The sequence below is a fragment of the Haliaeetus leucocephalus genome, unplaced genomic scaffold (assembly GCF_000737465.1).
Source record: "Haliaeetus leucocephalus isolate CR32 unplaced genomic scaffold, Haliaeetus_leucocephalus-4.0 Scaffold802, whole genome shotgun sequence".
Classification (NCBI taxonomy): Eukaryota; Metazoa; Chordata; class Aves; order Accipitriformes; family Accipitridae; genus Haliaeetus; species Haliaeetus leucocephalus.
This window is the reverse complement of record NW_010973238.1, coordinates 3444947-3471401: the sequence shown is the minus strand read 5'-3', so window position 1 is coordinate 3471401 and position 26455 is coordinate 3444947. Positions and strand designations below refer to the sequence as shown.

The window sequence follows — 26455 nt, the reverse complement described above, 5'->3', positions numbered from 1 at the left end:
GGGCCGCCCTGCCTCCCCCCTCTCCTCAGGGACGCGCTCTTCCCCAGGGCCGGGAGGAGGAGGAGGAGGAGGAGGACGTCCTCTGCGCCGCCCGGACCTGCAGCCGGCTGTTCGGGGCGCTGCTGGAGCGGAGGGAGCTGTTCGTGGGCCCGCTGCCCGCCGAGGAGGCCTCTCTCGCCGGTGAGTCGGGGGTTCCCGGGGAGAGGCAGGGCCCTGAGCCTGGGTCGCCTCTCCCTGGGGCTCGTCCCGGCCGGTCTGAGCTTTCGAGACTCGTCCCCGGTTCACCCTGCAGGTAACTACAGCGCTGAGGACAAGTACAAGGTATGGATGAGGCACCGCTACAACGACTGCGTGGGTTGCTTGGCGGAACTGATGGGACACGGTGCCTTCCAGGTCAAGGTAGGTCCTGAGCCTGCTGCCGAGACACCGGTTCACGCGGGGGTCCCTTGCCGCGCAGAAGCAATTACCGCTCTAATATTTGAGTGCGGGTGGGCAGGCCGTGCTCTAAGACATGGCTGGTGCTCTGGCTCACCTCAGCTCACCAGCCCGCCGGTAGCGGCACGCAGCTTTCTCAGTGAAGAACATCTTAGTTCGTTCTTCCTCCCTTAGAAGTTGCCTCCTTTGGGTCTCACCCCCAGTGCCCTTGTTGAGGTGGGGGGGTTTCTGTTGTGTTTTTGTTTTTTTTAAAGGAATTGTCACTCTGCACCCTCATGAAGTTTGTTGAGTTGGAGGCACGATATCCATTGATCAAAGTAGAGTGGAAGGGGAGTTTAACTTTTCCTCGTGAACTTCTCAAGGTAGGCTGCAGAACTGAAGAGTTCCTCCTGTCGCTTACCCGATGGCGCACACGACCTCACGGCTCACCTTCTCCAGTACTGAAATTTCAAGCTAGGAGGTTTTCAGCGCGAAGGGAGGGTGGTGGTCTAGAGCGAGCACCGAGACCTAGTGCTTCTGTCCCTGCTGAGGCGACACTTGCAGGTGTGGGAGCAGCTGCCTTGTACTGGTTTGAGCTGGATTCCTGAGTGTTTATGTGGTACCAGTTCTGGGGTGGTTTTTTGGAGTCCCTGGCCTCACTTGCAAGGATGAGAGGGAAGGTACTGCCCCTGGTTCAGCCACCATGTCATTTCTAAATGACATTGTTTTTGATAGAAGGGGCCCATCTTGTAGGTCAGGAGGACTTGTCAAAATGGCTTGTGAACGTTGTTTTGTGGCAAGCAGCACACAGCCATGCTAGCTGCCTTTCAGAAAGACAGGAGCCGTCACAGCTCGCTTTCCGCTCCAGTACTGTAAGACGCTGACTCGTTGCTTTCCTTTACAAACTTTTTGTTAGGTAGTTGTGGATGGCTTGCTTCCCATAAATGAGGACGCTTCACTCCTGATCTCTCGCTTTCAAGAATATATGGAGTATGATGACATTCGGTACTTTGTCATAAAGGCTGTCACTGAGAATATTGGACAAGTCATGCAGAAGACAAAAGAGGTAACAAATTGTTACTGTTGAGGTGGGTCTGGATAAACTGCTCTGAAAAGTGTCTTTCCCATGAAGCAGGGAGGGACTAGTGGTATATGGAAAGACTTTGGAAGCAAGAGAAATGAGTGTGCTCACTTGAAGGCATTGATTTTTTTTTTTCTTTTTTTTTTTTCTTCTTGCTCACAGTGTATGCCAATTATGCTAAGACTGTCTTCAGTCTGAAATTGGAAGTAGTTCAAGACACACATACTGTTGTTCTTGCAAAACCTGTCTGGGCTCTAGCTTCTCTTTTACCCAAATCTCTGCAGCTTGGGTGGCACACACAGAGCACTTAATTTTGTTCTCTCTCTTGTGCAGAAGAAGAGTCTGTTTTCTTTACTGGGATCCACCAGTTTTGTTAGACCAGAATTAGTTCAGGGATAAGTTTTGTGTTAGGCAAACAAGGCAAACACTCCAGGACGAGGCAGCAATAGAGAATATACCAGTATATACACCAGCCATCAGCATTTTTCTTTTGCTCTTTCTTTCCTAAATATATTTAGTGCTTGGGAAGTAGGGCAATGTTGAAGTCCGGCATCGTACCATCTGTTGTGGAACTTGCTTCATGTTTGATTATATGCTTTTTTTCTCAGAGGCCGCTGCCATTTTACCAACAGAACGTATTTGCCCTCATTTCGCCCATTAACATGCCAAACAAAGAGTGTGACATGGTCAAATTTATGGTGAAGCAAGGTTAGTAAGCTCCACATGATGAACTGTGTATGAAAAGGAAAATAAGATTTTTATTGTGTAAAGACTCATACTGTCTGAAAAATGTCTGCTTCTCTGATCACAGTGATTCTAAACAGTATTACAAAATCCACATTCCTCAGTCTACAGGGGGGTCTGTCATGGCCTTGTGTCAAGACAAGACTTCAGCCCAAATTCTTAGGGTATCAAAGGACTAAGTAAAAAAGGGTTGTCTTAATTTTTTAAACATCCATTTGAAGTTCAACATCTGTTTTCCCTTTTTTCTTAGATAACTGGGAGGAATTGAAAGTGTCGAAGCTGCAGGTAACTGTTCGTTTGGTGCTTCAGAGTTGAAATTTTATCTACTTTAAAATAGAGCTTTATCTACACCAGTGTGTTTAACTCACTGCTTGCAATTCTGTTTTAAGGCACACAGGCAGGCGTTTGAAAAAATGTGGCTCAGTTTTTTGAAGCACAAGGTGAGTGATACTTCTGCGACTGATCTGCATTGCTTTCTAACTACTAATCGTTAGAGGCTGTGGCTGTCCTTGCATGGAGCTCCTGGTAGGAGCCCACTATGCTTTCAGTGTCAAACGAGAACTGCCCGGTCACCGCTTCTGCTGGATTGTTCTGCCGAGAAACAAGACCTCATGTACAGTCTGCTGCTTCTCCTTACTCTCAGCCTTTTTTTCCCACCTTAAACAAGTCTGCCTGTTAGGAATGATCTGCCGCATAACAACCTCTGTTCACAGGTTGAAGGTTCCAAAGCCTTCTTGCTGGTGACTTTCTCTTCTGAGCTGTGATGACACTTTTAGTTGTGAGCACCAGCTTCTTTGAATGAACTTAATTGTCAAATGTCACTTGTAAACTCTCCCATTTGGGAACTGTTTCTGTAAGACATTCTGTATTGTCCTGGCACATTCCGTTTTGCTTGTGTGTTGCTTTTTGAGCCATCGGTTGCTGTTGGTCTCCGAGTTCTCCTTGCAGTGATTGTTTCACTGTATTGTTTTGTCCTTTACAGCTACCTACTGGCCTTTACAAAAAAGTTCTTGTCATTCTACATGACTCCATCCTGCCTTATATGAATGAGCCCACTCTCATGATAGACTTCTTGACAGTGGCCTATGGCATAGGTGAGTGAAAACAGGCCTTTTTGTTCTTTCTGAGGCTCTGCAGCATGGTACCTATGGACTTGGAAGGGCTGCTGGATGCAACACCTCAGCCTGGGTGATGAAACAGATGTACTTTTGGCTGGGTTGAAGCTAAGGAACTAACGTGAACTTTGTTGTCCCTGAAAATGAGATGTTTTTAACTGTGTTTGTCAGTGTTGTTGCTCCTTGTATGTAAGGAAGATTATATTTAAGTGTTTGGGAAGAGTAGAATACTGGAGTGATTTCTTCTAGAGTTCAGCCAGCAATGCTGATACCTGGCCTGCATCTGGACACAGGATGCACAGGTTCCTACAGATATGTCTTCTCTGAGGAGACCTTTGCCCTACACAGTGTGGCTTTCTTGGGGAGTCAGATCAGTATGTTTGTGTCTCTCAGTCCTTTAGAGCCTGTTCTTCTAAACTACAGTTTAATCTTTGTAAGTAACTTATGAGCCTCTGGATGGTTTTAGATGAAATTGTTACCTTACAGCTATTGTGCTGGCTCTAATTGCAGGTACTCTTAGTTTTGTATTTCTTGTAGGAAGGTTTTATAATAGAAATAAGTTGAAGCTGATATTTATTTTCTTATGGTGTCGATACCTGCCTTTCTTACAGGTGGAGCAATCAGTCTTCTAGCCTTAAATGGATTATTTATTCTGATTCATCAGCATAATCTGTAAGTGAAAAGAGCATCTTGTTTAAAAGGACATGGGTTTTTGCATTTATATCTTTATAGAAAGGAACTGAAATGGATTCTACACATCTTCAGGCTTTAAAATTCCCCCACGAGAAAGCCGAACTCTGCACAAGAGGCTCAGCTGTTTGGATGCTGAGCTCTTTTGATAGTCTGATCTTTTTTCAGCTGAGCCTAAATATCCTCTTCCCCAGACTGTGGTTGCTTAGCACTTGAAAGTAGACTTTTTTGATAATAGACTTAATTGATCTGATTACACAGTGAAGCCATAGTCTTTGGTGTGCCTTTCACTGGATCCTGTACCATTTGCAGTCAATGGACATAGCTTCACATGCTGAAAATGGTTGGGCACTGCAAGAGCCATAAATTCACCGTACAGCTTGTTTTTAAGTGGTGGCTGTGGAGAGAAGCCTAAGAAAGCTAAACAGAGCACAGCAGTGGTCTGGGGTAGTCTATAATGAAAGCACAGAAACATTTAGACACAGTGTAGTCCCATTGTACATCACAAATGGACATTGTCTTTTTCCTTTTTTTAACAGGGAATATCCTGACTTTTACAAAAAGCTGTACAGTCTTTTAGACCCTTCTATATATCATGTGAAGTACCGAGCCCGCTTTTTCCATTTGGCTGATCTGTTTTTGTCTTCATCGTAAGTTGCATCTTTATTATGTATGTTCACTATTTTCTTCATGCTTTTCTCTTAGCCAGAGACTGTTCTTGAACAGTCCGCCACATGTCTGGATATAACGTATTCAGTGTGCCTGTTGGATTAGATGCATTTTTAGCAAGAAAACTGAAACCAAGAGAGTTATTGTAGTGTTGTGTAATTTTTCATGTGCTATTTTTGAAGATTTGCCACACAACCATCTAGTTTCAGAAAGTAAAAATGCAGTTTGTTACCTGCGTTTAATCCGCCCATGATTGTGGATGTATTTTGATCTGTATTCCACTTTGGCTGAAAGTGGTGATTTTTCTGTCTGTCTTTATGAATATGGAAAAAGTAACATTTGCAGGCTTTTTATAGATCATAAAGCTGTTAATAAACTGATGACCTTTTGGAGACGTATAACATTGAAATATAAAGTGTTTGACAGTCTGTCTTGATGCTGTCAATTCATTGTACACAGGGAAGAAACTAGATAAGCAGCTGGTCATATAGTTGCCATCATATGTTATAAAATAAACCAAGAGTAACGCTTTACAGTTCAGCACTAGGCACTTCTTATCAAACCCCTTGTATTCATAGTGTACTTTGAAGAGAGTAGCAAGATCTGACAGATGGTGTCCTGTGGAGTGGCTTTGCTGAGCCTTGCAGGTGTAGCATGCCCCAGGGCTGAAGGCCGAGTGGCTGTTGTCATCTTTCACCCCGGCTCTTCTGACCTGAAGAAAGTGCCTAGATGAGCTGATTGCTGTTAGAAATTTGCATTTTTACCATAAAAAAAGAACTGTCCTGCACATTTACATTACAGCAGCTTTATGTTCCTATTAACAGCTGTGGTGCTTGCTTTAGTCCTGGAAGAATTACGTAAATTTAACACCATGGCCTATGTATTAATTAAACCCACAAAATTACATTAGAAGAATATAATTAAGGTTGCCAGGCCAAGCACTCAGAAGTTTATAAAAGGACTGAATAAAGACTGCCATATGAATGACCATGTACAAGAGCTATGCTTGGCAAGTGCTTGGAGTGGTGCCATGCATCTGGATTGAATCACAGACTGATTTGAGATTATTCATGTATTGAATGGAAATGCCCCCAGATTTGTTCCAGAGAGCACACAAGACCCTATATTATGGCTTGAAACCAGGATTCTTGTAGCTTCTCTTTACTTCATAGCTGAGAAAATCTGAAGAGCCCCACTGATCTTTAACCTGACATGCCGTTTGGATTGGTGAGGCTGCTGGCTCACTTGCTAGCACTTCTACAGGCTGGTTTCTTCTGTCTCCTTTCCAACAGTCACTTGCCAGCCTACCTGGTGGCAGCATTTATAAAGCGCCTCTCCCGGCTGGCCCTGACTGCTCCTCCCGAAGCTCTACTCATGGTCATTCCCTTCATCTGTAATCTCTTTCGGAGGCATCCTGCATGCAGGGTGCTGGTACACAGACCTAATGGGCCAGAAGGTAAGAGGGAAGGTGGCCAGGGGAGTTTTGGGTTATGCCTTCAGACAGCATAAAGAGCAGGATTCCTGCGAAGGAGGAGGGGAGATCCCAGCCCTGGTTCTGAGGTTTAGAAGGATCCCCTTGTCCCTTGAGTTCGTGGACAGCCAGCAGACTGTTCTTGCAAGTTCTCTGCCTGTGAAGACCTGCCTGCATTGCTCCTTTCTGACCTTGGGCCTCACAGTTGGCTGCACTGCCTCTGTGATTCTCTGGGTGAAGGTTGCTTTGAGCCTGCCACACTGACCCAGCCTACTTCCAAGTGCTAAAGGACTGGGGGAGCTGTACCATACACTGAGCTTGTCTTGTTCATCTCAGGACCATAAAGAAAAAAGAAACCAAATGCAGAAACCAGAAGCTTCCTAAATTTCTGTCTGTAGTGTTTTTGTGTAGGTGGCCTCACTAGGGCCTCAGCGGTCTCCTGAGTTTTTACTTCATCTCTCTGTGATTTAACTGACCGGTGTTGAACATCAGTAGTGACCATTCAAAGTTGCCCGAGATGTTCTTGGTGCTCTACTTCCTGTGCTCTTTAAAAAAGTAACATGGTTCTGCAGTGCTGCCAACAGTGACTCTTGGGTTGTGCTGGGATGCATCGGCTTGTTCCTGGACCCTAAATGTCTTGGGAAGGAGCAACTCTGGCTGCAGCACTGCTCTGGGTCTCTGTGTTCCCTTTGGGGTTATGTACATCACGCAGGAGGTATTAGCTCTGTTTCTCTATTTCCTTAGGTATGTCAGAAGATCCATATATTATGGAGGAGGAGAAGCCATCTGAAAGCAGGGCTTTGGAGAGCTCTCTCTGGGAGATTCAGGTATGTCAGCTAAAAAGGAACATCTGGTCTGGTATGGGTTTCTTCCACCCTTGCCACTTCCTTGACGCATCTTGGCAGTAGGGAGTCCCGCTTACAAGAACCTGCTGACATATGTCTTGCAAATCAGATCTATCCTAGCATAAGACGCAAAGGATTCCATACACTGGAGAAATTGTATGTGCTAATTAGTAGGTGACTTGTGAGCACACATCTCACTGTGCAGCTGAAAAGTGTGCATTTAACAGCTGAAACAGACTAAATACATGCAAATGTACGAGGCGCTTTATTTGCTTTGGAGAGGAGAGAGGAACTTGCCGAGCACTGATGGAAATTAATCGGGTACAGCTAGGTCATCCTGTAGAAATGGGTTTAAAAATGCTAGAGAAGATTGTAACGTTCATCTTTCACCTGGATCGTTTGTAAGATGGTGTGTGAAGGTTGAAATAGGTTAAATTAGTCCAATGGTTCTAAAACCTTAATGCCAGGATTATCACTTTCCATTTAAATGCTACAACGGTTTTGTGTAAGGGGCTGAAGCAGCAACAAGGATGTTGTGCAGGAGAAGGAAGCCCAGAGAACAGCAACTCGGATGTGGCATCAGGGCTATGGGAGGTAGCAGAATTGGGTTATGCATTGTAGGTGTGGCCTGTGGAGGAGTCTGTCTGTCTTGAGCTGGATGTGAACAAGGTGAGAGGGGCCTTTGACGTGTTTGAAAGATGGCTGAAAGCAGGATTTCTTGAAGCTGTGTAGTAGCACAGTACAGCAAACTTGCCTCTGCCAGAATTTGATGTTCACTGAAGATCTGACCAACAAAGGGGCAGATACCTGTGTGGGAATGCAGATAGATGTGTGTTACCCTGTGCTTATTAGACCATCCCCTATTTGTCTTGCTTTTGCAGTCTCTACAAAACCATTATCACCCAGATGTGGCCAAGGCAGCTGCTATCCTGAACCAGTCGCTGTCTGAAATGGAGGATGACATATCAGGGCTCCTGGAGCTCTCAGCTTATGAGGTAGTGTTGCTATGCCTTTGTGAATGATTGGAACCAGAGGAAAGGAGACTGGTTCCTGGACGCAATAGCCATGTTCTGTTCATCAACCTTGCTGCTGCGCAGGGAGCTAGGCTGACTTTTGGTTACCCACAGCCAGGGAAAACCAGGAAAATGTCTGTTAAATAATAGAGCATGAGGCAGCTGTGGTGACAGGGCTGGCTTTTATATAAAAGGTTTATTTGCTGGATCTTTTAAGAGATTGGAGTGAGCAGTGGTATCAGCCAGGGCGAAAAGCTTGTAGTGAGTTTTGCCAATATCTTCTATTTTTTCCTTTGTAGCTTTTTGATAAAGAAGTAAAGAAAAAGGCTATTGATGTGCCCTTGGAGTTTGAGCAAGTACGAGGTTTGTTTGGGAAGAAAAATGATATTTTTGCAGAGCACTTCACTTTAGATTGATGTGATCTCTTATAAACACATCCGCACAACTGACTGATCTTAGGGACATGCACAAAGCTCACGCGTTGTGCTCAGCAATTCTGCCTTTGAAGTTTCTCCATGTGATGAGAGCTGGACTGCTTGAAAAAGGTGCAGCCTTCTTCAGCGACCTTTGCCACTACCCATGGATGGACTTCCCTTTGTTTCTTACACTTGCATACTGCCACCTGCTATTTGGGAGGGATTTTTCCTCAGAGCAAGGTTTTCCGGACTTGTTCATTGCTGCGATTCCAGCCCTTTTCTCCAAAGCTGCTGGTGCTGGCTGTGATCGGTGACTGCATCGACAGACCATCTTGCTGCGATTCAGTGGGACTGAGGGGAATTGCGGTCTCTGACTACTGCTCTTGTTTTTCAGATGTGTTACTTTTATAGTGGAGCTGACAACCTGTTTGTAGCAAGTGACTTCAATACATAGCTGTAAACACCTGATGATACTCTAATTATATACACTTTTAAACTCATGTCTTCAGAGGGATGTTTAGCTTCTTATGTACTCATCTTAACACACCCACGTTCGAGGCACTGAAAGCTCTGGTTTGTCAAAAACAACTCATAGATGATGCTCAGTAATTCCATCTGTGAAGTGTTGCTGATGATCCCTCATGTACATCCATCTCATGCTGTAAGGTTACTTAATTCAAAATGCTTGTGAGCTTTGGAAATGAGCATAATCCTGGTGACTGCTATAGCTAGGGAGGCCAACTGATGTGCAGTGGGAGGTGTGTCTAATCCTTGATTTTTGCTTCAGAATGATAAGCAGCTTGATGTAGTTTTGTTTGCAGCCTGCAGGTGTTGTAGGAGCTGTGGCCAGTGTGTATCCAGGTGCTAATGAAGTTTTAACTAGTCCACTGATGCTAGGTGGTTTTGTTAATTTGGATTTTTCATATGGTTCCCAAAGTCATGCAGAAATACATTTTGATAGGGCTTGGCGTTTTTTTTTTTGCCCATAAGGTTTTTTATTTAAGGTAAACTGCTTATTAAGAACGCAGATAAACTCAGGACTTCTTTTTCATAATAATTTTCAACAACTTAATGTTATCTCGTTGGACTTTAAGTCTGCTTGCATATTTGGAAATCTTATTTTGTGGAGGAGAAAAATACAGTCAAAGAGGCCAAGAAATCTAATTTCTGTCAGATAGGTCTGTTTAAGTCAAGGAAAACTGCAGCTGTCTTGGAGACCCTAAGTGTTATGTTTTCTTCATCCAGTTTTCTTCATGCTTTCCAAACAGTGGACGTGTCCTCAGAGTATAGAGCCCTACCTCTTCTCTTTTTTTTCTCTGATGCTTTTGAATTCAGGTCGGGTGTTTTTCAGGATTCAAATTTTTTTTTCTTTTTTTAAAAGAAGTCTCGCTCTTTGTTTTTCACTGGTGAAAAAACAATCCTGTCTCCTTCCTGGCCAGCCTGCTTTTCTTTTTTCTTTGACTTCTGCTATCTGTGGTAGGAAGGCAGAATGGGTGAGATGATAACTTACAGCTTGAGAGACCTCAGTTCAGGTTCACATAAGCCTTGTATTTCACCTCTAAAATGTATCTCCCTATGTCATACGTGTGTTGTATGTATGTGTTTGGTAAACATTTTGAAGTGCTCTGATGCTATAGTAATGAGGACCACATAGCTACCTTTGAAAGAAGTATGCAAGCATATCATCTTTCAGATTAAATGAATGAATATATTGAATATTGAAATGAATGAATATATATATTGAATACCTTTCTCTGCATCTTTTTGTTTTACTCAGGTTGGCCCAGTTACATCTGTCTGAAATTACTGATGGGCAATGTGATTCATATCTTTCATAATGTTGACACTCCAGGAGTGTGAAGATTCTTTTTTTAATGCACAAATATTAAACCATTTGGGCATGGGGCAAGTCAAGGTCTCATGGGGTTGAAAATTAGGGAGTTTGGTTGAGTTCTTAACATGTGGATGGAGGGTAAGCAGAGTCTTTGTCAACAAGGCATCCGAAGGGCTGTGTAAGCTGTGTGCCTCTGTCTGCCATCCTGGGGTCTCCTGGCACCAAACAAGGATACCCTGCTCATGGAACAGGTTGAGTTGGTGGGCAGTAGCGGGAAGCAGCAGCTTCTGCCCTCTGATATGGCCTGCTGCTGCCTTGTGGGCAAAGCCTTGTATCTCCGAGACCAAAGGACCACAGACTAAAATATTATCAATACACTTGGATGCTACTGGAAATGGGGGGGGTTGCTATTTCCCAGGAGAAAGACTGCGAAGGCACCGGAATCTTCAATGTTTTCACCAGCTGTGGATCCTAAGTACTGTACTGCAGTTAACGGTGACTTGATTGGAGCAAGATGCAATGTATTTTTTCAAGTGCATTCCCTGTGCCCTATGTGCTAACCGTTGCAGCTCTGACTGATGTTGAGATGGAGGGTTAGGCTGACTCAATATGTTTTCAGATCTGCCGGCACATTTCAATGCTGTTAGCGCTTTACTTCAAGTATGTGCAGCTGACCTGGTGTGATTTAATTATTTTGTGGTGATACCTAGCAGTCCCAGGCACAGCCCTACTGTGCTTGATGCAGACAAGACAAACCCCAGACAGCTCAAAAGAGCTTACAGCTTAAAGCCTGGGTGCACTTTAGACAAGCCTTGAAGGTCTTCCAGAGACTTCATCCCCCATCTCTGATGCTGCACTTGCCTAAGCAGCGTTCTTAAACCAGCTCTTAGGTGGAGATAGCTTTAAGCCCCTGCCTGTCCTTGGAAAAACATTCCACCTGGTCTTTCATCAAGCTTTTATCTTTAAACTTTCACCCCCCTCCCCTCAATAGGAAGCATCAGGGAAAAAAATCAGCAGTTATAAATATTAAAAGTTTCATCTGCACTGAGTGAACAACCCTTATCAGGCTGCACACCCGCTGCTGCTACTGCTCTACAGGTCTCCACAGACTGCAGATTATAGACGCTTTAATCATAGTGCATATTAACTGGAAGGCCAGATTGAAGTACCAGGCAGAGAGCGCATAAGTCACTCGTGTTATTATTTGATTTTTATCAGATATGGGGCGCGGGGAGAGGGCTGTTCTGGGCTTTTTTGTTGTTGTTGTTGGGTTATTTCAGTGAGCATAAAAGATAGTTTTATGAAAACATTGACATAGTCCCCCAGCCTCCCCACCCGTCACTGCCTCGTTCCCCCACCAGAGGATAGTGATAAGGTCTCTCTGTGTTGCAATGGACTGCCCTTGGTTTATTTTCCTGAGCTTTCATTCATTTAAAGGCCATTCAAAGTCATCCCAGCCTGAAGGTAAAAGATAGAGCCACTCGTCAAGAGCACGATGGGATTTATCTTGTGAGTCAAAGGTCTGAGTCACTATGGTGTTTGTGTTAATCAGCTTAGATTCTTACTTTTAAGCTATTCATTAGGGGATAGAGGGAAGTGTAGATTTACATCCATAAATAAGTGGAAAAGTGCAAATGCCAGCCAGAGGCTTGGGGCAGGCTTGCCTTGAGTAGAGGGGTCTCTGCTCTGGGGCAGTCAGTGCCTGTCCTCTTCCAGCACAGTGGGACAAATTCCGCTCGGCTGCAGGCTGGCAGTCGTCCTCCGGGAAATTAAGCTTGTGTGTGTAAAATAACTCACTTTTCACACCATACGCTCGGGTATCTCAAGGGGATATTAGGAACTGCCCAATGTATATCCCCTGTCATCTTAACCACCTGGGAGTCTACCTCTGCCCCTCTGGATTGCACATAAGCTCCTTTCAGCATAAAGGAGCCGGACACCGAGTGAGTTTATAAATCCTGTCTTAGCTCCAAAGGGACCAGATCCACAAAGCTCCCACGTGCTTAAAAAAAAAAACCCGGTAAAAAATGCTTAGCCCTGCTAAGCACCTGCTATTAGTATTAAGGTGGTTTCCCAGCCTTGAGATGCTGAAAGCTGCAGTGTAGCCGTAACCCCTGTGTTTTCCACTACCTAGTTTTGAAAAACAAATGAGCTCTTGCCTAATTTACAGCCCTGCTCAGGCAAAGAGGGCTACAGGATCTCAGTTCAACTGGCACCAGCCTTCTCCAGCACTATCATAATCAATATTCATTAACTGAAGTCTATTGGACTTGGAGATTTACTGCTATTAATAAGCCAAGAGTCTATCTTAGTGTAGTTTATGATGGAAATTTTAGGTCTGTTAATAAAAAGAATTGCTTTTCTGCAGTTTCTTAGCCCTGTCCCTGGGCCATGCTTGCATCACTAAAAAGAGAGAACTGGAGCACATAGGCAGAGCCAAAAGAGAGAAAAACAGAGGGAAACTTCTCTTCAGAGCAGGTGGAAGGCACCTGCAGCTGGATTAGCTTATGGCCGGCTTCAGAAATAACCCTCTTGTTATCTAAGCAAGTAGAGGGTTAAAAATCCGTGAAGAATTCAGTGAAGTTAGATGTTGCACATACTAACAAAACCAAATATGTACACAATGTCTAGGATCAGGATGACCGTCCTTGAGGTTGTCAGAAGCGATGAATTAGAGAACTACTAATCAGGAGTTGGCTATCCTTGAAGGAGAAACATCCTGGAAAATATGTCAACTATATGTACTTTTAATTATCATGTTTGTACTTAATTTTGGATAGTTAGCTAAACTGCGTCCTTAAGCGAACTACCCTCATTATAATACTAAAACTCACACCCACTGGGCAGGAGACCCCGGCCCAGGCGGAGACCCTTACTCATAGAGCATGCGTAATGAGAACAGAGATTGTGTAACCATATGCAAATTACTAACCAATCAGTATTAGAGGGAAGTCTGTGGGAACCTACCAAGTGAAAATAATGTGTATAAAAGGAACTCTGGAGAATACCGAGGTGTGCTAGTTAGTGGGAAAGCACCTAGCACCCAAACTTGCACAACTTTGTAATAAACAACATCTGGTCTCTGTGTGTGAGATTGGCTCATTGCACACCGGGTACCGAAACCCACTTTTGGGACAACAGTTTTGGCAGCCCACATGGGACATCGCTGAGAAGCCTTGCCTGGATCGACTTGCTGCAATCAGCGAGGAGAAGCGGACCGCTCAGACTCCAGCACGCACTGAACTGATTTTTGGCGACTCCAACGGCTCCTCTCCCTGCTGGACGGTGAGTAAACAAAGTTGCAATGCTGAAAATGAGATATTGCTGAATAGGGGATCTGCTAAGAGGGGCTATTTGTCATTTAATATTTTGTATTTGGTTAATGACGGGACGCATCCCTTGTTTTGTATCTGATTTGGTATCTGTTGCGTAATGTTACACTCATTTGGATTTTGAATATTTCTGCAGAAGTCGTTCCCTTAGAAGGACCGCAGCGGGAGACTGAGATACACAAGTAGGCGCCTCATATACAGTTTCTTAAGAAACAATATGGGATCGTGCCCCTCTACTGAGACACCCCCTTGTTCTCCCTTGGGATGCATCCTGAAACATTGGGATAAGTTTGGAGGGGATCCTCTAACAAAAGAAAAACTCAGACAATGCTGTAATCAGTGGCGGCCAATGTATAAATTAGATCAAGAAGTGTGGCCTGAAAATGGATCCATAAATTATAATACTATACTACAATTAATGTTGTTTTGTAGAAGGAGGGATAAATGGGATGAGGTTCCTTATGTTGATATACTTTTCTCTTTACGTAATAACCATGAAGTCCGAAAGAAGTGTGGTTTGATGAATAATGATGCTAATGGCATGTATGTGTTAGCTGATAATGGAAAGAAAAAGTGAAGGTGGTGTTCTGCATGTGATATAGGGAAAGGATGTATTAGGAAAAGTGAAGAAGAGGAGGATGCTCAAATGTTGGTGGCAAAACCCAATGATAGAGAGCAGGATCTTGAAAGCGAGAGTGATAGCAGTAGCATTGAAATAAAAGAAGAAAGGATTATATCCAGGGATTGGATACCTTTAGCCTGATATCGGGGAGAACCTGATTTCAACAACAGCCAGTTATTCAAGCTCCTTTGCATCAAGCAGTAGGACCAGAAGGGTTACCTATGTTTGTACGTTTACTACATCAGATTTATTAAATTGGAAGGAGTCAGTAGGGTCATATCAGGATGATCCTGAAAAGATGCATAGGTTGGGACAAAGCATCATAATGAATCATAACCCCACATGGGGAGATACACAGATGTTGTTCAATACCCTATTTACTCCAGAAGAGAAAAGGTTAGTATTAGAGAAATCTAAGGAAGAAAATGAAAGGCAAAACATGAAGGACGATCCTACTAGATTCAGGCCAAAAACAGACCCCAGTTGGGATCTCAATCGTACTACAGGAAGGATAATGGTTAAACAATATCAACAATTGATTCTTTATGGGATACACCATGGGGTCCCTAGGCAAAACAATATTTCTAAATTGTGTGGGGTACAACAAGGGATAAATGAGAAACCCACAGCATTCTATGAGAGATTGTGTGAAATAGCTAGGAAATGGACTGATTTAAATCCAGAGGAAGAAAGTAGCAAGATGATGTTTAATACGCTGTTTATCAGTCAAGCAGCCCCAGACATCTGAAAGAAGTTACAGAAGGTCGATGGGGCTGAGGGAATGTCCATTTCACAATTAATAGAGATAGCATATAATAATAGGGAAGAGGTAAAAAAGAAAGAGAGGCAAAAAGAAAAACAAAAAGATGGGAAGCTACAGGCTGCTTTACTGGCTGTTGCTATAGTGGGTGCTTCGTGTCGGGGTCAAGGGCAAGGAACAGGAGGAAGCTTTAGAGGAAACATGACCCAAGGAAGAGGCAGGAGTTGTGGTCCCCGAATTATGGATAACCAGATTGGACCAAATCAGTGTGCTTATTGTAGAAAAAAAGGACATTGGAAAAATGCATGTCCAAAATTGGAAAAAAGGGACACAACTACCTGTGAAGGGGGGTCAGGTACCTGAAGCTGCTGAATTTAACACTCCAATATTACCAGTAAGAAGCCTTGGTTCCAGGAATACCAATTAATGCAAGACCTAAGGGCAATAAATCAAATTGTGCTTGATGTCCACCCGGTGGTACCAAATCCCTACACTTTGTTATCTGCTGTTCCTGAGAATAACATTTCTTTTACAGTATTGGTTTTAAAGGATGCCGCCTTTTGCATTCTGCTGGAAGCTGAGAGTCAGAAGTTGCTTGCTTTTGAATAGGAGAGTCCATCCACAGGACAAAAAGTGCAACTCTGCTGGACAGTACTACCACAAGGATTCAAGAACAGTCCTACTTTGTTTGGTAACGTACTGGCCGAAGAATTAGAACACTGGCAAGGTAAGAAGCCTTCTGTCACTCTTCTACAATATGTAGATAATATACTTCTGGGGACAGAAACTGTACAGCAGTGCAAGGAGGCGACCATAAGTTTGTTGAACTTTTGGGAATTAGCTGGATATCGAGTATCTCAGAAAAAGGCACAAGTGGCACAGAGGGTTGTTATCTATATTGGATTTGAAATATCACAAGGAGAGAGAAAACTGGGGACTGAATGTAAAGAAGTGGTATGTCAAATTGCCCTACCTCACTCCAAAAGAAAACTAAGAGGATTCTTAGGAATGGCAGGATAGTGTAGACTGTGGATACCCAATTTTGGGTTAATGGCCAAGCCTCTATATGCAGCCATAAAAGGACCAGGAGAAGTCCTAGAGTGGACTTTGGAGTGTCGAAGGGCCTGATGAAAGCTTCTGATTTAGGATTACCAGATTTTACTAAACCCTTTGCATTACATGTACACAAGAGATTACACATAGCCTTGGGAGTTTTGACCTAAATGTTGGGGGAGCGGAAAAGACCAGTGCCATATTTTTCTGAACAACTAGATGAAGTAAGCAAGGGGTGGCAAGCCTGTCTCTGGGCTGTACCTGCAGCTGTATTGTTGATTCAGGAAGCTTGGAAATTGACTGTGGAACAATTAATTACTGTATTTGTTCTGCGTGCAGTAGTTGGGGTATTAGAGCAGAGACGACAGCATTGGTTATCCCCAAGCAGGATGATACAGTGCCAAGCTGTATTATTGGAACAAGATGATATAATCATGAAAACATCTTCCTCCTTGAACGCAGCCACATTGTTGCCTATTACTGGTGATGAGAATTCGGTACATGGTTGCATTCAATCTCTTGAACAAGTGTATTCCTATCGACCAGATTTGAAGGGCACCCCTCTGGAAAATCCAGACTGGATCTTATTTATCGATGGTAGTAGTTTTGTTTCAAAAGGAGAACAAAAGGCCGGAGATGCAGTAGTGACTCGGAATGAAGAAATTGAGTCTCGGCCTCTTCTTATACACACTTCTGCACAAAAAGCTGAATTGATTGCTCTTACTGGAGCCTTAGAGTTATCACAAGGGAAACGAGTGAATATTTATACCGATTCTAAATATGCTTTTGGAGCTGTGCATGCTCATGGAGCCATATGGAAAGAACGGGGACTTTTATCATCCCAAGGAACTCCTGTGAAGCATGGGGCAGAAATCTTAAAGTTATTAACAGCAGTCACTATGCCGAAAGAAGTTGCTGTAATACATTGCAAAGCTCATCAGTTTGGATATACAGATGTAATTAGGGATAATTGAAAAGCTGATGAAACTGCGAAAAGAGTATCCTTTAATCAAGTAATGGGCACACTGGTGCCGGAAACAGTGATAAAATTGGAAGTTCCAAAACATAATGAAAAAGGAAATGAGTTGTTAGCCAAACTTTTAGATTGTGAAAAAACTAAGGATGGATGGTGGGTTACCCCAAATGGACAATGCATAGTTAATGCTCCAGTTATGAGAGAATTATTGGAAAGGACTCATAAAAGTACACATATGGGAGCTGATGCACTGGTTTTCGGCATTAAAAGATATGGAATAGGACCCAGAGTGCAACAGTATGCTGAAGGACTTGTTAAACAATGCCAAGTTTGTTGCAAGAATAATCCAAAAATAGAAAAGAAGCCTTCACCTGGAGAGGTAAAGTGAGGGTATCTCCCTGGCAAATACTGGAAAGCTGATTTTTCTGAGTTACCAAAAAGTAGAGGATATAAGTACCTTCTGGTATTAGTGGATACCTTTTCCGGGTGGCCTGAAGCCTTCCTGTGTTTTACCAACAAGGCTAGAGAAGTAATAAAGATATTATTGAGGGAAATAACTCTTAGGTTTGGAATCCCAGAAGAAATCTCCTCAGATAAATGCCCCCATTTTATTGCTGAAGTGGTGAAAGAAGTTTCCAAATTCTTACAAATAAAATGTGAATTACTTACCCCATGGAGGCCACAATCCAGTGGAAAAGTAGAAAGAATGAATCAGACCCTAAAAAGACAAATTGCAAAATTGTGCCAAGAAACTTATTCTAAATGGGTAGATATGCTGCCTATAGCCTTAATGTGAATCTGAATTACACCTAGAACTAAAGAGAAAGTAAGTCCCTTTGAAATACTGTGTGGGAAACCATATTCCATAAATCTAACAGGAGACCATGGGCAGATGCATGTAACAGGAGCTCAGATGCTTTCTGAATATCTTTTGTCAATGGCAAAGACTCTTTCCTCCCTATACAGGTATAAACGAACAAGAACTCCAGTGCCATTGATACGCCAGTACACTTCTTCCAACCTGGGGATCAAGTGTATCTCTGGACATGGAGAGATGAAGCATTAAAGGAGGAGTGGCAAGGACCGTATATTGTGGTGTTGGTAACAAATACTGATGTCAAATTAAAGGGAATAGATTCCTGGATTCACTACACTTGAGTAAAAATGGCTCTGGGAGAAAAGTAGACTTCTGAAGAGATACAGCCGCTGAAACTGAGGCTTTCCAAAGCCTCATGAGTTGTACCTGGTCCATTTATTCAGTATTTGTTAAAATATGTATCAAATTGTGGGAATCATTCTGTTTCAATTTTGTGTCATAGGCTTACAAGCTCAGTGTACCATGATCTACCTACTCCCGCAAATGTGTCATGGCAAAATTTGTGGATTAATACTAATATTGACCCTAGAGAGATATAGGAATTGAATGACTTGATTGTTTGATTCAGAAGAATTTCCACTGATCTAGATGAAATTTGGAAACAGACTAAGATATTACATGAAATTCAAAAAGATGACACATCCTGGGGATTGGAAGAAGCATGGAAATGGTTAACTTCCTGGTTTCCTGACCTGAGCTTTGGGATTAAAAGGTTAATAGCTATAATAATAATTATACTGCTTGCCTTTATATGCATATATGTTGTGTTAAAATGTACTTTAAATGTTGTTCAACTATAAGAAAAGTAGCATATGAAAATATTATGTGAGACTTAAATAGGAAGTGCAAGTTTCTTTGTATAAATCTCAAAGGGGGAATTGTTATCTAAGCAAGTAGAGGGTTAAAAATCCTTGAAGAATTTAGTGAAGTTAGATGTTGCACATACTAACAAAACCAAATATGTACACAATGTCTAGGATCAGGATGACCGTCCTTGAGGTTGTCAGAAGCGATGAATTAGAGAACTACTAATCAGGAGTTGGCTATCCTTGAAGGAGAAACATCCTGGAAAATATGTCAACTATATGTACTTTTAATTATCATGTTTGTACTTAATTTTGGATAGTTAGCTAAACTGCGTCCTTAAGCGAGCTACCCTCATTATAATACTAAAACTCACACCCACTGGGCAGGAGACCCCGGCCCAGGCGGAGGCCCTTACTCATAGAGCATGCGTAATGAGAACAGAGATTGTGTAACCATATGCAAATTACTAACCAATCAGTATTAGAGGGAAGTCTGTGGGAACCTACCAAGTGAAAATAATGTGTATAAAAGGAACTCTGGAGAATACCGAGGTGTGCTAGTTAGTGGGAAAGCACCTAGCACCCAAACTTGCACAACTTTGTAATAAACAACATCTGGTCTCTGTGTGTGAGATTGGCTCATTGCACACCGGGTACCGAAACCCACTTTTGGGACAACTGTCTTGCTTTCCTGTAATTTTTTAAGCCACTGTCCTACATGCACATGAGTGGAGCAAAACTTGAGCTGTTTGGGAACGTCACCCACTCAGCAGCAAGCCTGAGCTCTCTGGCCACTTTCCTTCTGTACCCGGAGCACTATCGGTCAGACACAAGCGCGCTGCTGGGATCCCGGCAACTTCCCCGGTGTTTTATAGCTGGAGGATATCTGCCAGCGATGACTGCTAGTTCCTCATGGGCTGTAGTGCCAACTTTCCTCTCCTTGAGAAATAAACCCCAGGATGCTCTGGTTGATGGTGCTCACACAGGGGGGGGTGAGTGTCAACTCCATCCTAACAGAGTTAAAACCTGCAGACTCCATGGCCTGCTGGTATCCCCAGTTCGTTGCTAAACGAACAGAGCAAACCTTATCAAAATGAGCAGACTGCAGTCCCGCTAACGCAGCTCCGCTTGCGCTAAAGATAAGTGATGCTTTAATAAAGCTGCGCATTATCCAGATTGTGGCTGGAGTGCTTATGTGAGGAGAAGCATCAATCACAGGTCACTGTATTTAACTTTTATCAAATATTTAGGTGGGTGGCAAAGTGCGTTCCTGTGCTGCTCTTGGGGAAAGAGTGTTGGGCTCCGAGATACAGAGTGAATGAATCATCAGATCCCTTTTGCCTACATCAGTTTCCTGCAGATTGGGAGAGTGAGGATTTACATTTTAGTTACCTCACCTGGAGATGGGAGATACCACGTGCTGTGGTCTTGGAAACAGAGGCTTGATGACCAAGAACTGCAGTTCCCAAGTGGAAGGCCTTCGGTCTCATCTGCTGGTGAAGAGACGGGTCTCTGCTGGGTGTGCTGCTCTGCCCAGGTAAGGTCCTCCTGCAACTTGGGCAACGGCTCCTGGAGTTGAGTGAGTCTTGAGAGAAGCTGTAGGTGAAATTTGCTGCTGTGTCACACAGGTAGACTTACGGGGGGAGGTCAGGGGGAGGGATGCAGGCAGTTAAGTGAAGTGCCACCGCAGTGCCTGATTTACTTCAAACTTTCTCTTCATTTCATACTCGGCAGCAGAGATTGTTTTCCCAGCAAAAATCCTCCCCGTTCTTGGCGCCTAAGAGTGGAAGGCTGAAGCCCCCCTTCTTCCTCATGGGGGGCATTGCTGCCACTGGCAACCTTTGCCTGGGGCTTTGGTCCTGGCGGTCTGAGTTGCTGATGTGGAGCCTGCCAGGCTGCGTCCCACAGGCCAGCGAAGCTGGAAGCCATCCTGTGTGGTCCTCTGCAGCACCCAGGCCCTGGGGAGCAGGTGGGGGGGGTTTCTCCCAGCTGCCCTCCCACATTCTCATCGTCTTGTTTGGAGGGAAATGCCGCCCTGGGTGTTCTGTACAGAGCTGGGCAGCAGGCGGTTGCTCTTTGGGAGTTTCATCCACTGCTGGTCGCTTATCTCCTTGTTACAAGACTGTGGAAAAGCCTCTGCTTTTAGCAGCTGGCAACGTGCACTATCATGGAAAAAACCAGATTAAAAAACTCTGGTCTGAACCTAAAAGACAGGCATCAGAAAGAAAAGCAGAGTCTGTTTGTAAGATCAGTTTAGCGTCCCACCATTTCGATGCAGAGACCGGTTAGGTCATTTGTTCTCAGACGACGTCTGATGTGTGAAGAGGGACGGGGGAACTGGCTCTTTGAAAACATGCTGGTGAAGGATGACCCTGCTGGGTTATTTGTCCTAGAGCCACACTGAAGCCAGAACGGAGCAGGGAGGGGGGCAAGAGAGCCGTGGTGGGAAGTCATTTCAGATGTTGTCAGGTTAGCAGGTCGCAAAGACCGGAGCAGCACGCTCGGGACTGGCCCAGAACCTGCGTCGCCATCACAGCGGCCTTTCCCCATCCAGGTCCCCCCCCGAAACCTGCGCACCCCATTCCCGCTCCACGGGACTGGCTGCCTGCCGGGACAGAGCCCAGCCTTGGAAAGGGTGGAAAAAATAGCAGCAATTGCTCTCCCCGTCTCTGCTCTTGGGGGTGACGGGTAAAAGCAGAGCCTTGCTGAAGATTAGCACGATAGCCGCAGCGGTCGTTACTGCGACGATGACGGTCCCAGGCTCAACTGAGTGGGGGAAGAGGGAGGAAAAGAGGGGACCCCGCTGCGGCGAGGGACGGTACGACGGAGAAAGCGAGGGCTGAACAGGGCTGAAGTCAGGGCCCTGAGGGCAGATGGGACCCAGAGCTGCCCGGGGGCTTTCCCTGCTCCCCCTGCCCTGGAGGGGGCCAGAACCGGGCCACTGAATCGGCGCTGGTGGCCACTAGAGGACGGTGCAGACCGGGCCAGGCGGCTCCCGCACGGATGGCGCTTCGCCGGCTGCTCAGCACAGGCAGCGCGGAGCCCGTTTGCTCCGAGGTTTAAGCGAAGCCTCCGCTTCCTCCAGCTCCCCTGGGAATACGTGGTGCCCAGCCGGGCTGGAGCATCACCGCCGGCGTGTAAATCCCCCCCAAAACCAGAGAGACCCGCGGCTTGACGGGACCTGGGGCTGGACCTGCCTAAGAAACCGCCCCGCCGTGATCCCGGTGGGTTGGGATGGCTTTGAGGGACTGAGGATGCTGAAAAGAGAGGAGGGAGAAATGGAAATCGCAAAGTGCCAGGCTGTGTTTCGGTGCAAGGTGGTTGCAGGGAGGCGAATCTGTCCTCCCTTGCTCTGGCTGGGGTTCTCTCCCAGGGGTCTCGGCAGGTGTTGGCTGCGGGGTAGGGGAAGGAGATGATCGTGCTTGGAATGAACGGTGCCCATGTTTCTTCTCAGCGTCGCACTTACAGGCTGTGAGAAGGTCACTCCGACCCTCCTTTGGTCCCGGTGACATGTGTGTCACCAGTTGCAATGGCTGAGCTCGTGTCGGTGAACGCTTTGCTTGCTGATGCTGCATCGTTCTGCTGCATGCGCAGTCTTCTCCTGGTTCTTCCCAAAGTAGCCACATGTGGTATTTCATCCTTACGTTTTTTTAAAGCATGTCCTAAAGTTCTTCAGTCCCAGCTTAAGAAAATATTCTGATTCAGGATAGCATTTAAAGATATGCTTTAAATGTCTTGGCAGATGAGATGTAAATTTGTGCTTTAGAGCACTTGGATGTCTTTAACGTTCTCCTGAATTCCTTACTGAGGAACTGGGGTGGCAAAGCACCCACCAGAGGACATCTGAACAAAATACCAACAGGGCAAAAACTGCAGCCCCAAGTACCAGGCTTGCTCTCAGAGGGCCCTTCAACCTAAGCCGCAATTCCATCTCCAAAAACCTTACGGCAAGACCAAGCACTCGGTGCAATCGTGCAGAAAACCTGCAGGAGAGGCTCTGCCGCTGGTGGGGGGGGTGTCAGACCAGCTCTTCTGTCCTCAGAACTGCCCGCCCCTGGGGGCAGGGCTGGTTTTGGCGTGCTGGGACCCTGCCTACATGGTCAGCTCTGAGCACGGTGTAGGGTTAGTCTCCCACACTGGCAATCTCCTAGTCTTTGTGGAATTCACGTTCTCATGACTATTGGCAAGCATCACTGGCTGCAGTCGAAGAGTCCCAGCCTTACTTTGGTGTTACGGAATAAATGAGGGGAGAGGCATCTTCTGGTGTGGGTTTGTCCTTCTGTCGGAACAAGTACTTTACCTCAGCAAAACGTGTGTAAAAGAATGTAAAAATCAGGCTAGTGCCTAATATTCAGCTATGGGCTCAGAGAAAATAGCCTCGTGGTCTCCTCTGGCTTTCAATCTGATGATGGGTGAGAGATGCTCACACAGATAAATAATGAGGTGAGCGGAGCATCCAATTAAACACTCATCCCAGCCACCCAGTAGGAACGACCCCTTTATCACTCTATAATGCATCACAAAGGCTCTCTTGATGGTTTTCTACTGCCTATAGCAAAACAGAGCTGGATTCTGTTTCTGGTTTAGCTGTTTCTAACACTATTCATCATTGCTATATCTAAACATGATCTTACTTTGATAATAGGACTCCAAGCAGTGAGATTAAAATAACTACATAATAAAATTCTAGATTAAGCTGAAACTATGGTAAATCTTTCAGAGCTGTAGAAAGGTAATAGCTAAGCTGCACGGACTCAGTATTTTGTTGAATGACTATGATAAAATGTGTTGATCCACATTATAGCTTTATGTCTGTTTCTGTATAATAACCATAACTACAGTTCAGCTGCGGTTTGGCACTTAAAAAGATCTCCTTTGAATTTATAACTTGTTGCATGTCTTTTGTTTAGCTTTTATAATCTCCAAACGGTAAAAAAAAAAAAAAAAAAAAAATACTTGTGCAATAGTAAGTGATGGGTATTGACTCAGCACAGGGGCTGTTAAGAAAATGGGAAGGACAGATCTCTTCTCCCCTGCTAGGAGCTCTTTGGTTTTCTTGATTCAGCATGGTACCCCTGCAAGTCCTGATTTAAGACTGTAGCTGTAAAGGAGAGAGAAGTGGGGGGTCACAGTGCACTTTGTGAGTGGCCAGGACTGCCGGTGCCGAAAGCCGAGGCTGCTGGCCTCCCCTTTGCCTCATCTCCCACACGTGGAGCGGCGTATCACAGGTTTTACAGCCAGGCAGCTGGTCACTCGTCCCTTAATGGCAAGCTGCCTAATGGCCCAATCAACCTCCCGGCCACCAGTTCCCAGCTGCCAGCAACAATGATGTGACCCTTGGCTGTTGGTTGAGGCCTTGCCGTCGCTCTGACGGCACTTGAGAGCTGTGAATCGTCTCAGCCCCATTTGCTAATTGCCGGAGAAGTCTGCTGCGTGTCCGATGGCAAATGCTGCTTCCTGAGGGAGGAAGCTGTGGAGCTGCCTTCCAAATGGTGCAACCGGCCAGCTGCAGGGATCTTGGGTTGCCGCTTGCATCCAGCACTTCTCAAGTAACATCATACATTTTTGGTTCACGAAGAGCGGATTCGGGCCAGGGAAGGCGAACACAGCGTTGGGAACTGGGCTGGGGAGAGCTGCCCGAGCTCTGTGCTCAGCTCAGGCTGCCTGTGTTCAGCCTTATGCTAAGGAAGAGCTGCAGTTGTGATAACCCACAGCAGCAATCAGGGCTGCAGCTCCTCCTCGGGCACAGCATCAGGTGCAGGAAGAGAAATGCCTCCTCCTTTTATCATGCCGAGCTCACGGGAAGGGCTTGCAAATCTGGGAACCGGATTGCTTGCAGAACAAGTTGCAGATCTTCTTGCTTTACAGACTGGTGGTACCTTTGTATTCTTTTGAGTTACAATTTTTCTTTCAGTTCAGATCAGTGATCTGGCACTTGACTCTGCTTAATGTATTGGTTAGTCTAGAATCCCACCTGCTGCAAGAATCCCCACTTTGCTGCAAGATATTGTAAAACTATTGCGAAGCCCCGAAACATTTCCGAAATAATATCAGAGCCTCGTGCTCTCCTTGCCAACGAGCATCTCATGGAGCGGCTTTGAAGGTAGGCAGGGGAGGAAGATTACTGGAGCAAGTTTTTAAGGAAAGTTAGAAATTATTTAGCAATGTTATCCAGCCAGGGACCCCCTTCAGCCTGGGTCCATGGCAGCCCACTTGTTGCTGGGGTTTTGCTCTGCAAGATGAAGCCCCTGCAATGATGGAATGCCACAGCACATTGTGGGGCTCTCCCATCTGAGAGCACGGCTGGCAGCATGTCCATTGTGCTAAGCCCAATCCCTTTCCCCTCCTGTGGCTGTGCCATATAGCAGCTATACAATGAGGGGACAGCGGGGACCATCTGCTGTGCGTTCCTTGAGGCCCAGCGTGGAAACCTGAGTGTTGCCGAAAAGACAGCGTGAGCTTTTTGCAGGCTTTGAGCAGGGAAGGGAGGGAGGGAAGGAAGATCAGACTGCAGTGCTGACTCGCAAAGTGGTTTTCCTCCACCCACGCAGGAGTGGGAATATGTGCCACGAGAAAGGGCTCTGTAGACATGTCAGATGCAGAGCTTTGAATTCCTTGAGTGACATTAATGGAGCAGAGGTTTTTTTCCCCCCCTGCTCTGCACCGCTGGAGAGCGCTGACCCTGATCCTCTGGGATGGACCTGATGGGCGCTGGGGCTGCTCCTAAAAGCTCTTGCATGAGTGATGGATGGACTGACTGACAGGGCTGTCTGTCCTCCAGTCTTGGGAGTCAGGTATGTGGGTGTAAGGCACAGTGGTCAAATGCTTCCCCCCAGCAGAACATCCCTCTCCAAGGACCCCTTTCAGCCTCAGAGCTGGATTTCAGCTCTTCTGAACCAGATGATGTTAGAGAAGGAGACTTTGAATTTTGAACATGCAAGAAATTGCCTCGGTAGGCTTGAATTACTTATGGAGTGTATCTGATGCCTGAATGTTAATGTACATTTCAGTACGCACGTTACGGAGCAGATGATAACTTCACTAAGTGCAGCGACATTGCACCGAAGACGAATTCAGCCTGGGGTGTTTGCTGGCAAACGCACCACCATCAATCCCTTCTTATTCCCCCCAAACCCTCAAGTTTTTATTGACTTATGAGCCAGGAAGACCCCAGAAGAGAGGCAGGGAGCGGGAAGTAACAAAGATATGTCTGTATGTTGGAAAGGTAAATTGGTCCCTCGGAAAAAATGATCCCGAGGGTTAGCAAGTCACCAGTAAATAGAGCAGCAGGATAGAGCTAAAGAGAGTCCCTGGTAGATGAGAAGATCAAGACTGGAAGGCTGCTGTCAGTGAAACCAGCAGGACTGAAGTCTCCAGTGGTCCGGGACTAATTCTGACCCTGCTTGTAACAGGCAAGAGCAGGATTGGGTACTGCGTGGCTGGGAAGGGAAGGTTGATTTGCCTGGCAGAATGTGCATTTTAATTGCTCATTTTCTTTCCTTTTTTATGTGATTTGATTGTGAATTATGTTTTCTGCATTTGTAATTAGAGGGTAGAGCAGATGGTGAGGCTTTGTCTGAAGTGATGTAGCCATTGAAATAACTCATGCTACTGGCTGACAGTTTGCAAGCGAAGGGTGTCTTACACCATGAAGAGTTGCTCTAACAGAGACCCACTTTTTAAACAGCCTGAGACAGATCTCTAAATGACAGAAATCAGCATTGCCCCACTGAAATC

At 45.2% G+C, this 26455-nt stretch overlaps 1 protein-coding gene across 1 annotated transcript; it reads left to right on the top strand.

Annotated features, from left to right (window-relative positions):
* The first annotated feature begins 69 nt into the window (after positions 1-69).
* NOC4L (nucleolar complex associated 4 homolog (S. cerevisiae)) lies at positions 70-8811 on the top strand. The gene is made up of 14 exons (XM_010581700.1): positions 70-180; positions 293-399; positions 690-797; positions 1331-1480; positions 2104-2203; positions 2490-2524; positions 2629-2679; positions 3222-3333; positions 3966-4026; positions 4584-4694; positions 6006-6169; positions 6929-7011; positions 7911-8024; positions 8342-8811. The coding sequence occupies exons 2-14, from the start codon at positions 328-330 to the stop codon at positions 8456-8458; spliced, it is 1278 nt and encodes a 425-aa protein (XP_010580002.1). The 5' UTR covers positions 70-180; positions 293-327; the 3' UTR covers positions 8459-8811.
* The last annotated feature ends 17644 nt before the right edge of the window (positions 8812-26455 follow it).

Coding starts and splice junctions, on each gene's coding strand:
- NOC4L (XM_010581700.1), top strand. CDS start 328: ATGAGGCACCGCTACAACGACTGCGTGGGTTGCTTGGCGGAACTGATG. Junction 1,481..2,103: donor TCATGCAGAAGACAAAAGAG/GTAACAAATTGT, acceptor TTTTTTTCTCAG/AGGCCGCTGCCATTTTACCA. Junction 2,204..2,489: donor CAAATTTATGGTGAAGCAAG/GTTAGTAAGCTC, acceptor CTTTTTTCTTAG/ATAACTGGGAGGAATTGAAA.